The sequence below is a fragment of the Oculina patagonica genome, chromosome 11 (assembly GCF_052425735.1).
Source record: "Oculina patagonica isolate OP01 chromosome 11, crgOcupat, whole genome shotgun sequence".
In the NCBI taxonomy this organism is placed as follows: domain Eukaryota; kingdom Metazoa; phylum Cnidaria; class Anthozoa; order Scleractinia; family Oculinidae; genus Oculina; species Oculina patagonica.
In genome coordinates, this window is record NC_135768.1 from 17181203 (window position 1) to 17198885 (window position 17683).

The following is a 17683-nucleotide window of genomic DNA, read 5'->3' on the forward strand; positions in this document are numbered from 1 at the left end:
ATATACATTTCAATGTGGTGATCTTATCTTACTAGCAGTGCTGCTCTGCAATATTTTTTTTAGTCAAAAATGAATTAAGTTAAAAATCAATTTGTTTATAGAACTACATTAGAATTGCGCTATTGTTATTGAAAAGAGTATCTTTTAGTCCTTTTTCCTGTTTCATGCTTCCATTGTTATGAAATCAATAAATCTTTTAGTACTTCTTTCATGTTGGGGTGTAATTTATACCAATCCTTAAAAAGAGGTTATATTGTGCTTATTTTTAAAAATATTAATAAGTAGCTTTGAAAAAACAAAGCAAAGCGTTAATTTACAGCTGAATTGTTACGTATCAAGAATACCTTCAAGTTATTCGTTATTGTAGCCATTTTCAGTTGATGGAATCATCATTCTTCAAATAACCCGAAGCTTGAAAGGTCACCAGAACTCCTAAACGTGCGAAGTTCGGAATCGGCTACAAAATTAACGCCATAGTCAAAAGTTAAAGCGCTAGCTTACAAAAGAGAAGCACGATGAACAACAACACCTTCCACAGGAACGAATCATGGACCGATTATTCATCTCATACTGAAATCGATACCATCATAAAATGCGTACTGAACGCCGCTTTGATGCTCATAGCCATTATTGGCAATTCCTTAGTACTGACTGCCATATTCAAGACTGCGACACTTCGTTCACCATCCATGACTTTGCTTTGCATTTTGGCCGTGTCAGACCTTCTTGTTGGGCTTGTGGTACAACCGGTTTACATTTCTTTTGAACTAAAAGGGGGTCTTTTCCTACGGCAAATTTGGTCTTACTTGACTTATTGTTGTTGTGGAGTTTCACTTTGCACAGTAACAGCCTTAAATCTTGGACAGATTTGCAGCCCTTCATTACCACATGAGATATGTTGCCATAGTAACTACAACGCGGGTTGTCTACACATTGCTGCCAGTATGGTTTCTCATTTTTCTAGCGAACCTTATTTCTTTTTGAAATATGCGTTTACATTTAACCATTGCATCTGTTTTTATTTTTGTCTGTCTGTTGATATCCTCATTCTGTTATATCCGAATTTTTCAAATTGTTAAACGGCATCAAATGCAGATAAACGCTCAACAACAATCAGTGCAAAGATCGGATGCTGCTAATAACTTGAACATGATTTCATTGAAGAAAAGCTCGATGAACACTTTCGTATTTTACATATTTTTGCTTTTATGTTATTTGCCAATGTTTGTTTTATTGATGCTTCATGGGATCTTACATATAATTTGGACAGGAAAATGGAACTTCTCTTTAACAGTAGTTTATATGAACTCTGCAATTAATCCAATGCTATACTGTTGGCGTCTTAGCGAGCTTCGATCGGCTGTTGTAAAGACAGCAAGGAAGATGTTTTGTACACAAGCAGATCAGCAGTGAAAACGGCTTTACGGCTGGTAAAGGGTTCAAGCCTGACCATGTTTTTCGCAATATTTATTAAACAATAACCTTGATTAGACACAAGGAAACGTCAATGCAACATTAAAAAACTGTATAACTGTTCGGAATAAATCTTCTGTAATAAACTGAGAGAAGGAAAAGATAAGTGTGCCTCTATTTCTGTTTATTTTATTAATTCGAGATGATCAATAATCTATCGGCAGTGTATTTCACATGGTTAATCCCCTAGAGCGGAAATATTGTTTGCCAAAATTATTCCTGGAGCTTGAAAAGGATTTTTGAGAACCGAGACAAGCCCCTAAGATTGTAATGAATCAACTAATTACGGTGATGGTACTCTTGGAAATCACAACTTAAGACGTCATGGATCGAATTCTGCTTCTTTTGTTCTTTACATTTCCAGATTAGAGTCCTTCGGTAGTCTACTCTACTGTCATATGGCACAACTGTAATTATACAAACAGCACGATTGAATTGAATTGAAATTATCCCAAAGTATACAATTTTATGGTTGACACAATCCAAAGGACAGCTGATTCTCGAATGGATATTAAGATTTTTTCACGGTGTATTGTGTTATAACGGATGTTAGCCTGTTTTTTGACTTTGGGACCAAAGGACTGAATTTCAAAGGTAACAGTGATGACCTAAACTAGCCTGTTTCCTACTCATTATTTCACGTTATAAATTCTTACTTTTTAAAACGTAGAAATGAAAACAAACTCATGAGGTTTACTTGATAAGTAAACTTTTGTACAAACTACGGTCTTTAAACTTTTACCTGCAACCGCTTATGCAATAATTGCTTATTTTTAAACATCATGTTTCTTAACAATATACATATACATTACAACACGGTGGTCGTATTTTACAACCACTGGTTAGTCAATTGTTTTTTAAGTCAGAGTCAGACAAAATGCAAGATTAATTCGTTTTTAGCACATGGCATAATAATAACGTTAAAAAGATCTTTTAGTTCTTTTTTTTTCATGTTTCATTGTTACGGAAGAAATAAATGTTTTAGCTGTTATTTCATGTTGGGATGTAATTTGTACCAATCTTTAAAAACAGGTTATAATATGTTTTCTTTTAAATATTAATTAGTAGCTTTAACAAAGACATACATGTAGGAAGGCTTTTAATTTGCAGCTAAATTGCTACGTTTTGAGAAGACCTCCAAGCTATTCGTTATTGCGGTCCGCGTTAGTAAATCAGGATTTTTTTAAAAGAAAACTCAAGACTGCAAGTTTATCAGAATTCTTAGAGGTGCGAGTATCTGAATCTAAACGAAAGAAATATTATTTCTTCAAGTTAGAGCTGTTTAAAGAAAAGCAAGATGAACAACAACACCTTCTTCAAGAACGAATCAGAGAGTGATTATTCAGCTCATCCTAACATATTTGTCATCATAAACTGTGTACTTAACGCCACTTTGATGCTCATGGCCATTATTGGCAATTCCTTAGTACTGACTGCTATATTAAACACTCCGGCACTTCGTTTACCGTCCAATACTTTGCTCTGCAGTTTGGCTTTGTCAGACCTTCTTGTTGGCCTTGTGGGACAGCCTCTTTACATTGCTAACGAACTGAAAGAAGATTTATTTCTGCAACGAATTTGTTATTTCTTGACTTTTGGTTGTTGTGGAGTTTCTCTTTGCTCAGTAACAGGCATAAGCTTGGACAGATTTGCAGCCCTTAATCATCACATGAGATATGTTTCTATGGTGACTTCAACTCGACTTGTATACACATTAATACCAGTATGGCTTCTCATTTTTCTTGCGAACCTAATTTCCTTTTGGAATTTACGTCTATATTTTACCATTGCATCTATTTTTATTGTTGTCTGTCTGTTTATATCCTCATTCTGTTACATTCGAATTTTTCAAATTGTTAAACGACATCAAATGCAGATTCAAGCTCAACAACAATCAGTGCAAAGTTCAGAGGCCAGTAATAACTTAAACTTAATGTTATTGAAGAAGAGCTCGATGAACACTTTCGTATTTTACATTTTTTTGATTTTGTGTTATTTTCCATTGTTTATTTTATTGATGCTTAATGGGATCTTTCGAATGAAATGGACAGACACATGGAGCTTTTCGACTACAGTAGCATTTATGAACTCTTCTTTTAATCCAATTTTATACTGTTGGCGTCTTAGCGAGCTTCGATCGGCAGTTGTAAAAACAGCAAGAAAGGTTTTCTGTACACAAGTAGATCAGCAGTAGAATCGAACAACGTTCATATTTGTGTCATAGGTGCTTTGAGCTTGAAGGCTGTTAAAGAATTTGAGCTTGACCATGTTTATCGCAATATTTATTATACAGTAGCATTAATAAGACAGAGAAAAACCTTCAGGTAAACATAAAAAAACTGACTGCATCGCTTTTTTGAATAAAAACGTGTTATATTCAATTTAAATATTGTGAAATAAATGCACCATTTATTTTGTTTGTTTATTTGGTTGCTTGTTTTTTTTATTTTTATTTTCTAAGATAAATTTCAGATGACTGTGACTGTACTCTGGAAAATCGCACCTTCAAGACGTTTCCATCACATAGCTGTTTCTTTTGTTATTTACATTCCTAGATTTAAGTGCCTTGAAGGTCTACTTTAGTGTCATGTGGCAAAATGATTGGTTGGCACAATCCAAAGGACAGCTGATTATTGAATGGATGTATCAATTATTTTGTATTGTGTTATAACGGATATTAGTTGACCTCCCCTAAGGACCAAAGGACTGAATTCTAAAAATAACTGTAATAATCTTAACAAACACAAATTTCACAATATAGCCTTTTAAAGGAATGTTTTACTCGTTATTGACCTTACAGTTTCTTGCTTTTAAATGCTACGGAAAAAGCTGCCTTTAGGTTCAGTTAGAAACTTAAATTTTGTATACTTTAAATTTTGTGGAAACCACGGTTTTAAACTTTCATCTGGAAACGTTTATACAATAATTGCTTATTTTTAAACATCAATTTTTTACCAATATGCGTAACAACACGGCGATCTTACATTACCAGCAGTGTTTTGCAAATTCTCGTGAGCCAAAATTGAACAAAGTGTAAAGTCAATTTGTTTACAGCGCATGACGTATTGCGCTATTGATATTTAAAAATAAAATGATTTTTAGTTCTTCTATTATGTTTCATGCTTCCATTGACACGAATGAAATTAGTCTTTTAGTTGTTCTTTCATGCTGGGATGCCCAATCCTTTTTACCAATCCTTAAAAACAGGTTATATAACGATTGTTTCTAAAATATTAATTAGTAGTTTTGACAAAGACATAGCCAACAATTACTGTGAAGCTAAATTGTTATTTGTATCAGGAAGACCTCCAAGTTATCGTTATTGTGGTCCTCCTTAATAGGTGGAATCATTATTATTGAAATAGTTTTCAACCGAAGCTTGCAAGGCCATCATGCAGAACTCTTAAACGTGCGAGGTTCGGAATCTGCAACATAACAACGTCATTTTTAAGTTGGAGTTCTTTAAGGAGAAGCACGATGAACAACAACACCTTCTACACTGTGAACAACAACACCTTCTACAAGAACGAACCAGCGAGTGATTATTCAACTCACTCTAAAATTTTTGTCATCATTTATTGCGCACTTATCACCGTTTTGATGCCAATAGCCATTATTGTTAATTCTTTAGTCCTGACTGCTATATTCAGGACTCCAGCACTTCGTTCACCGTCCATTACTTTGCTCTGCAGTTTGGCGGTGTCAGACCTTCTTGTTGGGCTTGTGGTACAACCGCTTTACATTGCTAAAGAACTGAAGGAAGATTCATTGCTATTGCGAATTTCTTATTTTATGACTTATAGTTTTTGTGGAGTGTCTCTTTGCACAATAACAGCCATAAGTTTGGACAAGTTTGCGGCCCTTCATTACCACATGAAATATGTTACAATGATAACCACAACTCGAGTTATCCACACATTGATACTAGTATGGGTTATCATTTTTCCGGCGTTTGTAATTTATATTTGGAATACTCTTATATATTTTACCTTTGCATGTATTTTTATTGTTATATGTCTAATGATATCTTCTTTTTGTTATATCCGAATTTTTCAAATTGTTAAGCGACATCAAATGCAGATACACGCTCAACAACAAGCAGTGCAAAGATCGGATGCTGCTAATAACTTGAACGTAATGTCTTTGAAGAAAAGCTCCATGAACACTTTCGTATTTTACATTTTTCTGATTTTATGTTATTTCCCAATGTTTATTTTAATGATGCTTAATGGGATCTTTCAGATGAAATGGACAAAAATATGGAATTTTTTTTCTACAGTAGTATTTATGAACTCGTCCATAAATCCAATTTTGTACTTTTGGCGTATGAGAGAGCTTCGATCAGCAGTCGTAAAGACAGCAAGAAAGATGTTCTATACACAAGCAGAACAAGAGTAGAAACGAGCTACTAATGATATTTGCGTCATTAGTAAATGCTGGTAAAAAGTTCGAGTCTGACGATGATAACTATGTCATCATAAATTGTTTCCTTAACGCCCCGTTGATGCTCATATCCATTATTGGCAACACTCTGGTGCTAGCCGCCATGTTGAGAACTCCTTCGCTTCGTTCACCGTCCATGATTTTACTATGCAGTTTGGCTGTTTCAGACCTTCTTGTTGGACTTGTGGTACAACCACTTTACATTGCTAAAGAACTGACAGAAGATTTGTTCTTATTTCGAATTTCGTATTTTATGAGTTTTAGTTCTTGTGGAGTGTCACTTTGCACAGTAGCAGCCATAAGCTTGGACAGATTTGCCGCCCTTCACTATCACATGAGATATGTTACCATAGTAACAACAACTCGGGTTGTCTACACATTAGTACTAATATGGCTTACAATTTTTCTTGGGTTCAGTGTTTACCTTTGGAGTGTTGCTTCTTATTTTATCTGTGTATCTGCTGTTATTGTTACCTGTCTTTTGATATCCTCATTCTGTTATATCCGAATTTTTCAAATTGTTAAACGACATCAAAGACAGGTACACGCTCAACAACAGGTAGTTCAAAGCTCAGAGGCTAGTAATAATTTAAACATAATGCGACTGAAGAAGAGTTCAATGAACACTTTCGTATTTTACGTATTTTTGATTTTATGTTATTTCCCAATGTTTATTTTATTAATGCTTAAGGTGATCTTAAGGAAAGACTTGACAAGAATATCGGCCTTTTCTGCTACTGTAGTATTTATGAACTCGTCCATCAATCCATTTCTGTATTGTTGGGGTCTTAGCGAGCTTCGAACGGCAGTTGTAAAAACAGCAAGAAAGATGTTTTGTGCAAAAGAAGAACAAGAGTAGAAACTTACCATATCTATGTCATTGAATTTTTTGGTATCATTGATTTTTTTAAGTTCATACGAAGCCGTGGGAAGAAAGCCAAAGATGATTTTACGAGAACTTAAAAAGATCACCAAAGATCCCTGAATGCCTAAATTTTCTGAAGATATTTGGAAGACCATGTAGTCTAACTTAGTTGGTTAAATATGCAATATTATATGCTAATACGAAGGGTACCCCGTTTACTTTTCGCACGAATAAAAATTAAACGCAGTTAAAAAATTGTTTGTTTATCGGACAGTATAAAAGCATTGCTCCATTGTTATGAAGAAATTAATTTTTCAGTCCCAAAGCTAGTTGGGTGTTATTAAAGAAAATAAGGAAAGTATTAGTAGCGTTTACTAATCCATGGCTTATTAATTCCTTTTTCGGTGGTCAGCTTTTCTTTTCACAAAACCGGATACGCCATAAAGAGGTAATCTTTCTGGGGTTTTTTAATATCTTGGAGGTAATTTAGGCCTGTACTATTAAATATAAAGTGAGGAAGCTGTGTATTTTTATAAATTGGAACCTTGTACGAAGACAGGACAACTCATTGTTCTCCAGCTACATTACTACGTGTCAAAAAGAATTATGTCTCTTTAACGAATTTAAATGTCTTTTTGGCAAACTCGTCTTTTTGATAAGAGAAGATTTGAGGGAAACCAGAACTCTTTGACACTCGCGATTCATTGCAGCAGCTGCAGCGAAGTTTAAACTAACACGATGAACGAGACGTTATTCAAAGAAGAATCAGTTGGTAATTATTAGGCTCATCCTAAAGCCATTGCTATCATAAATTGGGTCCTTAACGTCGGTTTGATGCTCGTATCCATTATTGGCAACACTTTGGGACTAGCCGCCATATCGAGAACTCCTTCGCTTCGTTCACCTTCGATGATTTTACTATGCAGTTTGGCTGTGTCAGACCTTCTTGTTGGGCTTGTGGTACAACCGCTTTTCATTGCTAAAGAACTGAGAGAAGACCTATATCTATTGCGTATTTGCTACCTCTTTTTGAATTATGCTTTTTGTGGAGTTTCCCTTGGCACAGTTACAGCCATAAGCTTGGATCGATTCGCGGCCCTTCACTACCACATGAGATATGTTGCCATAGTAACTAAAACGCGGGTTATCGGCACGTTGGCGACGATATGGATTGTAAATTTGCTTTCGTTTAGCCTTTACCTTTTGAATAAGCCTGTTTACATGACAAGTTCGGCAGGAATTATTGTTATTTGTTTGTTAACGTCCTCATTCTCTTACATCCGAATTTTTCGAATTGTTCAAAGACATCAACTACAAATTCACACTCAACAACAGGCAGTGCAAAGTTCAGATGCTACTAACAACGTAAACATGACGCGATTGAAGAAAAGCTCAATGAACACCTTTCTGTTTTTTATCTTTTTGATTTTAAGTTACTTTCCCATGTTTATTTTAATGCTCTTATTTGCAATGTCAAAGAAGGACTGGCCGAAGGAATGGAACTTTGCTGTCACTGTAGTATTCATGAACTCTTCCATCAATCCATTATTGTACTGTTGGCGTCTTGGGGAACTTCGAACGGCAGTTGTAAAGACAGCAAGGGAGATGCTACGTACAAACACAAATCAAAGCTAAGAAGGGCAAAAAATTCAATCATTCTATCCTGACATGATTTTATGGTGTAATTCACATGTAAGACTAAATTTTAACAAATTTGTTGTTTTATTAGACTTAAAGAAACAAATTTTAGAAAAAAGCAAAAAAAAAAATAAATAATAAATAAATAAAACAAAAAAGACACTGTTTCATGCGATGCCGGTAGTAGAGTAATAGTTAAATTATAATTTTAGCTTTATTTATTTCATTTAAATAAAAATTTACACATTTTTGCTATCTGCAAATAGCTAGTTGCAAATTAAGGTAAGTAGCAAAGAAGCAATTACTGCCGGATTAGTAACACGGTGTCCTCGAACGAAAGTTGCAGAAAAAAAAGTAACAATAGGAAAAATTACAAAAATATGAAACAATAAGTAACGATATAAGCCAAAATGTCTTTACTACTCGCACATGTGCTGATACAAATGGTCATAACAATAAAAATACTAAAAACGAACATGTGATTTTGCATAGTTTAGTCGATAAAGGCCTACAATTTCCGGCTGTGTAGAGTAGAGTTATCAGCTAGGTCCCGAAATTGAAATATTTGCTTCTAAATCAATGTCATTTTTCAACCTTCGTTCCATGCCAATTAGAAGTGGTCATTATATCCTTGATTTTGCATTTCCAGATAAATCGAGGAAATAACTTGCTACTTTCTTAGAAAACTAGAAATGTGTATGCAAAAATTGATATAAAAACTGTCGGTATTCGATACGAATGAAATATTTGACAGCGTCTCGAAAAATGCCTATTTTTCTAATTTTCCAGACGTTGCGACGGGCCCGAAGAGACAAAATATTTAATGGCTCTAAACACGCAAGAAAATCATTTTGAATCAAACCAAATCTGTTTCAGTTCTAGCCTCGGTAAAGTCTTTCAGTTGCCCGAGTTTCAAGCAAAATTATTTTTTGACGCGAATTTGAGTGGGTGTTTTTCAGAAAGGATGGCGAGTGAATCGAGATCAAGGTTAATGTTGACATGCTGCTCATAGTCGCATTTACGGATGTTTGAGCTCAGGAGTCCTTTGATTTGAAATTGGTCGTGGTCTTAAAGAGTAGAATAGAGGCATTCTGGGTACTAACGATAGCTCTTCCCTTGCACAGTAAATAGTTGAATTTTCTGTTTTTGGTTTGGGGTTTGAAAGCTGACGATTAATTGCATTATGACATATCCCTTCTGCACCATCAATACTGTTATAATATATACTCCCCTACCTGATTAAGCAATTACGATTTATTAGATATACTTCCTTACAATTCTAATGCCATTTTTTTTTTTGTATTAAAAATCTCCAGTCCCAATAATTAAAAAAGACAGAAAATGAAATTGTTTCTTCTTAAAGTGGTTGTATCTATGCAGTTATTAAGGTGTGGGCTGTAAAGGGATAATATCGGCCTTATCTCTCATTGCATTACGGAACAATGGCATCGACTTTCGTACGAAAAAACTGTTATCTAACATTTACAAATGTTGCAACATTTGAGTAACAACTGCCAATTTTATGTGGTCTTTGGCAATATACAATATCAGATGGTAATATAAACGACGCTTCGTTTAATTTTGGCAAAATCGAAAGTGAGAGCAGTTGGAGATTGTTTATCTAATAGTATAAAAACATCGTTCCGCTATTATCATGAAAGTAGAACTGGAAAATCAATCGTTTCATTCTACTGGTGTATTGAATATATTCTGTGTTACAAATTGATCAATCAGTTAGCAGGGAAGTACGTTTCTGTTAAATAAACTGATTTTTTCAAGAGCACTGCCTTGAAGTGAATTTTAATGAAATTCTTTCTCTCTGATTATCACTTATTACCTCCTACTTAACTTGAGGGTTGGCGGAAATATTAATTTCCTAAGGACGACATTTATCTGCGCAACAGATTAATTTATATGAAAAATAAAAAGGGAAAGCTTTTTACATTAGTAGCTCTTCCAAATTCAAAGAAAGTCACTGCTTCCAAGCTACAATGCTGCTTTTTAGGAAGAGTACAGTTAACATTGCAACCCTTCTAATAAGTAGAGGAAGCTCATCTTCTTTAGCGACAAAGGGTCTAAGGAACTATAACTTTTAAACGCGAAGTTCAGCAGCTGCAACGAGGTTATAACCGGGTTTTACTTTTTGAGTTAGAGCTCCTGAAAGACGAAGGATGACAACGACAAACAATGATACTTTATTCAAGAACCAATCAGCGAGTGATTATTCAGATGTTGAAGGAAATACTCATCCTAAAATTTTTGTCATCATAAATTGTGTCCTCAACGGCCCTTTGATGTTCATATCAATTATTGGCAACACTCTGGTGCTAGCCGCCATATTGAGAACTCCTTCACTTCGTTCACCGTCCATGATTTTGCTTTGCAGTTTGGCTGTTCCAGACCTTCTCGTTGGATTTGTGGTACAACCGCTTTTCCTTGCTAAAGAACTTTTAGAAGAAGATTTATTCCTATTGCGTGCTTGTTACTTCTTTTTCACGTATTCTCTTTGTGGAATTTCCTTTTGCACAGTGACAGCTATTAGCTTAGATCGTTTTGCGGCCCTCCACTATCACATGAAATATGTTGCCATAGTGACACTCGTGTTATTTGCACGTTAGTAGTTATATGGCTTGTCAGCCTCCTTTCGTTTGGTCTTTCCCGTATTAATAGGTCTATATACGTTACAAGTTCATCAGCAACAATCGTTATATGTCTGTTTACATCCGCATTTTGTTACACCCTAATTTTTCGAATTGTCCAACGACATCAAATGCAGATTCATGCTCAGCAAAAGGCAATGCAAAGTTTAGACAATTGTAATAACTTGAACATGCTGCGGTTGAAGAAAAGCTCGATGAATTCCTTTCTATTTTTTATCTTTTTGATTTTTTGCTATTTTCCTATTTTTGTTCTATTGATTCTGTTTGGAAAGTCAGACAAGGAATGGCCAAAGGAATGGAACTTTGCTATCACTATAATGTTTATGAACTCGTCTATTAATCCATTTCTTTTCTGTTGGCGTCTTCGTGAGCTTCGAACAGCAGTTGTAACACTAGCAAGAAAGTTAATATTTTAATATGCAAAAACACACATCAAAACTAGAAAGGAAAAAAAAACTCATGTCCTTATTAACCTCGCTGTTGAAAGAAGCGAGGTGGTGAAAGGTTTATCCATTTTGACTCGCAACCCAGGTAAAAAGCTCCAACCTGGCCATGTCTTAAGTTTCGTTCGTGGGTAAGTAACACTTCATCCTCACAGTGTCTCTCTCCACAAAGGTTTATAATAGGTACCGAGGCCACAGGAATAGTAGGAGAAGCTAAGTGAGTGCTGGGAGGTACACTGGTCTGTGCTGCACTTGTGAGTATCGCAAAAGGAGATTAGTAATATTCCGAGTCGCGTCATGTAACAGAAGCGGGCACAGGTAAACGTACCTTCCTCGAGGATTAGGACCTAACTGTGCTTCTTCTGTGCTTATTAAAAACAAATTCGTGGGGACTGGAAAAGAGTAAGTTGCCATGGTAACATAATTTAATTGTACCTGTACGTGTGTCACCTGAAGGACTATTAGACTGCCAAGTTTCATTGGACTCTGCAGAAAAATGACCGAGATAATTCAATTTTTGTACCTGACATAAAATTGGGTTGGTAGATGACGTCATCAGTCCCCTAATTTGCATATTTTACGATTTTTTTAACCAGGGGGGGAAGAAACTTCCTTTGTTACACGACTCAAAAAGTGGTCATAGCGGTGCCGGGCAACCGAGTGTGCGCAGTAGCTATCGAATAGTTGCTACGGACGTAGTGAATAGCTTGACAAAGTTCATTGTTTAGTTCGCATGTTTTAGTCTTGACCGTGCACAAAACACAATAGCTATTTGCATTTTGTTTGTTCCTTTGAAGTTTGCGGTGACCAGTCTGGCAAAAGAAGGGGTTGCAAATTATACCAATTAAAAATAACCCCAATGATTCTGAAATGATTTACCATCGTTCGGTTGTTAAATGTCAACCGTGACAAATTTTTCGCTTGGTATTCCACGCCGCCAAAACATCCTCAGTGACGTGAAACATCAGGTGAGAAATCAGCGGCGTAAAACATCAAACGCAAGCACCGCCACTATTCGCATTTCACACGCATGCAGTCATTGATATTTAAATCTTTCTGAGAAAACAAAACTTTGGGTGACGTCTTTCTTAGCAACAGCTTGATTGATATAGACTCGCGCCGTTTCCAGGTACTGCTATGTCTTCAAAGAAAAGTGCCGACTTTCTCTCCCCCCCCCCCCCCTGTTTTAACCTTAAGAGGACATATGCACAAAAATCACACAAAAACGAAAATTCTTGGCAAGTGTTGAAAAATGAATTTCGTTTATATTCTTACCACAGGTAGGCCTTAATATGAAACAAATCACTGTATACTTTGCTTGGCTAAATATCGATATGTTTTTTAGAAAATCGATAATACTTGAATACGGCAAAAATGACGCTTTCGGAGCTCAAAATTTTCGCCGAGTTTGTTAGCTTCGCGTCAAAAAATAAAGCTCTCTGGAAGAAAAATACCTATTAAAAATCGAAGAATGACATCAAATCAATACGTCGAAAGCAATTTCTGCTCTTCGAGTCCTTTTATTTACAAAATTTATTTAAATTTATTCGACACACTTTTGATTCGATTCAAAATAGGTCAAACTTTTTGAATAATTTAAGTATGAGCGAAGCGAAATAATTGGTCTAAAATTTGGTATTTGAAAGATAAATGATTGTTCTTTTCGATACTAAAAGTATTTCCTGGGGAAATGATTTAGTGCGATGCTTTCAAGTCTCAAAGTTGCTTAAAATTCGTTAATTTAACCGACCGTGACATAGTCGATCTTATCAGCTTTATGTAAACACTTCACGCGAAGGTTAAATTTACCCCACGTGAACTTCAACTGTGTAAAATTAGTAATTAAGTAAGTAAGTAAAGTCTTTATTTAACGGGGGTAGCACTAAAATAGCATAAAAAAATACTAAAAAACCAGTGGCCCTCTAAAATTATTACAATAAAAATATAAAAATACACTAGAATACGAATATTAAAACTATGGATAAACTATGAGACAATAACTATGAGACAATATAACGAATAAAAATACAAGAAATACGAAAACATAGACTTGAAAAAAAAAAATTGACTTGCTTACCTTGGTGTTCGCTGATACATTGTAAACGCTGTTTTCCTTATTTACGACAAACCCTAAGCCCTCGGCGAAGCTGGTTATCCGATTTTCTTGACGCGCCATTTGTAGCTGATTTCCACGTCTTGAAGTGACAGTTCTTCTCCATGCATTCTTGAAAACAGTCCAGTCTTAACTGATCAATGTCAACAGGGGTACGAAGTACTTTGCTTTAAATCAACTTTAAACTTTGCAGCAGTGGTAGATAAATCGATTCGGCCAGCGAATCTTCATTTCGAAAACCGCCATTTGAGATTTGTCGGCCCTTTGTCCTGCGGTATGCAGATAATTTATTTCACACTGGAGTAACTTCCGGCACATGAAGTCGACAACCACCGTGACCAGATAGCACCCTGCCTTTTGGTATATTGGTTGAGGCACTATATTTTTATTATATTAATATAAGATCTGAATGAAAAACATCTGGACTGAACATGTAATTAAGTTTCACTTCAGTAAGCCACCGTTCGAGAAAGTTGCTAAATGGTTGCATGACAGCGCTTTTAATTTCCGGGTCGAAAGTTCTCCTGTTGCATTGCTTCGCTTTATTTCATATCTTTTAATCCAGTCCTTACCCTTGTCCAAATTCTTGAGCAGGCTAAGGCAAAACAGGTGTACAGTCAACTCTCTCTTAACGGATACCTCTATAAGACGGTCACCTGGTGTTGGTCCCGTCCCTACCGTTTTTCAGTCATTTTTAAACTAACTAAACTCCCTATAAGACGGACACCTCTTTAAGATGGACAGTTGGAGCCGGTCCTGAAGGTTCCCGTTTTGGAGAGAGTTGACTGTACACAAAATCTAAGATGAGTAGTGAGGGAAGCACCGAATTAGCCGTTCCCGTGGGGCGGAATCTCATTAGCGTGGGGCGGAATTAATTAAGTAGGTGACGTCATAGGGGCGTACGTGACGTCATCAAAATGGGGCGTAAGTGACGTCATCAAAATGGGGCGTAAGTGACGTCATCAAAAATGGGGCGTAATCTAAAAATAGAAAAATGACATCATCTCGGGGCGTAAGAACGTTGGGGCGTAATCTAAAAATAGAATAGTGACATCACAATACCCCTGGGGTTAACGTCATAAAATGATGAAAATATAACCTAGAAATAAAATAGGGATAACATTGCCTTCATCTTGTTTATTGTCGCAAAATAAAATAATATTTTGATATAGGTTAAAGAATCTGCATTCAGAAGTCTTTTTAAAGGCAAAATTATCGGTATATTTAAGTTTTGTGGAGCAGCCGACCGAAAAGTCATGGGAGCGATTATTTCTCGTTTCCATTCCAACTCGGGCAATAGTTCGAATATAATGTATGCAGGTTGGCGCAATGTTTTGCTGTGATAGACCAAAGTGGCATTTTCATAGTCCCCGCATATTTGGATCATCTCTGGTAAGTTTTTTTGCTTTATGTCCAAACTAGAATTAAATAACTTCGTGAACCTCAATCAACTAACGCCAAGATTTATTGCACGCGAATTCGCATCAACTTGAACTAGTAATTAGTTTACGAAATCAACATTTCACTGGCACTTTTTTGTGTAACGAAATTACCTTTGTAAAGTTCAATGATGTCATAATTTAACTTTCTACTCCATGGCGGTAGCTTTTTTTTTCACCATTTCACAGAACAGACATAAGTACCGATTCATTTCGGTCAGATCACTAAATTCAGTAATTATGCAAGTTGTCTTGTTGCATACATTTAGTATCGCAGACATCATTGTTTTTAAAACAATGGTAAAGACTCGATGTGCTCTAGTGAACAAAGCATGCCCAATCGAAAAATAAAAACAATAGCGTGTACGCGCTTCAGTGACCTCATAACCGCTTATTATAAAAAAAATTATCGGAACAGAGTTTAAAAAAAGTTATTCACTAAAGCACACAGATATTGGAAGGTGCCAGTTTAGAAGTAAACACTAAGCCATTTTAGCGAGCTTTTAGTGCCAAAGCGAATTGGTGCGAACGTAACAATAATCAAAACATCTTTTATTCATCAAATACACAACTTTACAAGACAAAAGATAGCAGTTTCATATAAAGAAAAAACACTTGTTTTAACAGTTCCCAGCTTTATTTTCTTTCTCCGTGGCTCTAGTTTCTTCAAGAAATGATTTCACATTTGGTTCGTCTTCACGTATGTAAATCCACCTTGTTCTACCATTAGAATAATGTCTTATTTTGACCGGCCAGTAATTGTGGTAACCATACATGACTGTAGGGATATAGGGATTGTAAGGATTTCGTGCACTTGTATACATTTCGGCAAGGCCAAACCCTTCTGGAAGAGTTTTGAGATAGGGTGCATCTTGCATAAAATTTCGCACAGCAGGCCAGGTGGTTTCAGACCAAACCAGATCAAACGGTTTCGGCTTCGAAGGTTGAACTGGACATTCTGTGGTTACACATGAGGTGGCTGCCTTGGTATTCTTTACAGGGTTAATCGTTTCTACTGTTTCCTCTGGTTTCAAGGATTTGTTGATACTCGGGTAAACTCGACAAGAGCCAAAGATATCGCCCAACACCTGTTTGTTCCCTGCCGTGTCCGGTTTATTATCGACAAAGATGTATCCGTATGGTCTCTCCGTTTCCTGATAATAAGTTTATTTTCTTTGTTTGTTTGGCCAAAAAAACGGTGAATTTTAGCCTTAATTGACTGAATCAAATGTTGAACAATTGATTTATTTCTGTTCATCGACTCCCTTACTATGATTGGCTGATTATGTTCATGACGTAAAACCGCGAGGTGAAGAGAATCTACGTTTTGATGTTAAATAAAGCGCTAAATATTACTTTGATGTGCGTTATTTACTTTGTGCTGTTTTCTAAAAGAAATAGAAAACATGTTTTCCGTGTTTCTATCAAGTTATAGAAACACTCGTGAAAGTTTGGGAGAACTCGAAAAAGCTGTGGAAACACTCGTCTATCGACTCGTGTTCCCACAGCATTTCTCGTTCTCCCAAACTTCCACTCGTGTTTCTATAACTCGATAGAAACACGGAACATGTTTTCTATTTCTTAATTAACAGCCAAGAATAACTTTCTCACTGACGGAATATTTCAAGACTTACAAGAGATACTACTTCCATTCCCATACTTTGCTTTGTTTTTGTTCGAAGCGAAGTCGAACTCGCTTTGCTTTCATGTACTCCACCCATACTCTTCCACGCGGTCCGGCATTTATGAATAAGGTGTATATTAATGTAAAAATAAAGGAAAGGATGTTTTTCACTTCATTCGGTTGAAGCTAGGTAAAGAATAGTACACATGATCAGAAGGACTTCTGACGTGATGCCTTTTTTTGTATCTATTTCTGGAAAATACAACAAAGCATTTTTCAAACCAAAGTATTATTATTTTAAAAAATGAGCATAATTTCAGTTAAGTATTTTTTCGAACAAAAAACGAGCGTTGTTGGGAGCATAAAATACCCTTTTTACCAGCATAATCGGAAGAACCTCTGGTATGTTTTGGCGTTGGTATGTGCCGCCCGGGTCTGCAAAGTAGCACACCGTTCAGTTAGAAAGAACTTGCATTCAAAAGATACCCCGTTCTAGAAACAAGTCACCCCGTTTTGGCTGCTGATAATTTGAAACTTTCGTGTGCTCCAAATACCATACCTCGTTCTGGAAATCGTCTATTATTGAAAACCCTGTTCTAGATCGGGAACCCAAAATCACGACACCGTTGGTCGGCACAGACCCCTTTTTTGAGGAGTTCCCCATCTTCCACAATCGCCCCCTTTTCCCGGGAGAGAAGTCAGCTTTTATTTAATAAAGTTCGCGCCTTAAAGGAATTGAGAATTAAGGTAATTATAAAGTTATTACTTATCACTTGTTGTTTGGAAACTTGAGTCGTATTACAACCGTAGTATTTTCGAAGGAACAGACCAGATAATATTTGAAACTTAGACCGTCTTTCCTCTAATAGCTTCCAAAACAACTCAAAAAGACACCGGAAAACAGGTAAAAAACAATATATTTATATAATGACTATAATATTTTTAATACATTTGGGTCCCTTGACAGCGAGGCGATTATTTTCTG

The 17683-nt window shown here is 36.0% G+C and overlaps 3 protein-coding genes across 3 annotated transcripts; all 3 read left to right on the forward strand.

Moving 5' to 3' along the window:
- Nucleotides 1–5884: 5884 nt before the first annotated feature.
- LOC144630886 (melanocyte-stimulating hormone receptor-like) lies at nt 5885–6775 on the forward strand. Its single transcript, XM_078489254.1, has one exon. It carries the CDS (start codon nt 5885–5887, stop codon nt 6773–6775), a length of 891 nt encoding a protein of 296 aa, XP_078345380.1.
- Nucleotides 6776–6960: 185 nt separating this feature from the next.
- On the forward strand, nt 6961–8416 carry LOC144630888 (melanocyte-stimulating hormone receptor-like). Its single transcript, XM_078489255.1, has 2 exons — nt 6961–6987; nt 7565–8416. Exons 1-2 carry the CDS (start codon nt 6961–6963, stop codon nt 8414–8416), a joined length of 879 nt encoding a protein of 292 aa, XP_078345381.1.
- Nucleotides 8417–10590: 2174 nt separating this feature from the next.
- LOC144630889 (D(2)-like dopamine receptor) lies at nt 10591–11495 on the forward strand. The gene is made up of 2 exons (XM_078489256.1): nt 10591–11032; nt 11356–11495. The coding sequence occupies exons 1-2, from the start codon at nt 10591–10593 to the stop codon at nt 11493–11495; spliced, it is 582 nt and encodes a 193-aa protein (XP_078345382.1).
- Nucleotides 11496–17683: the final 6188 nt, after the last annotated feature.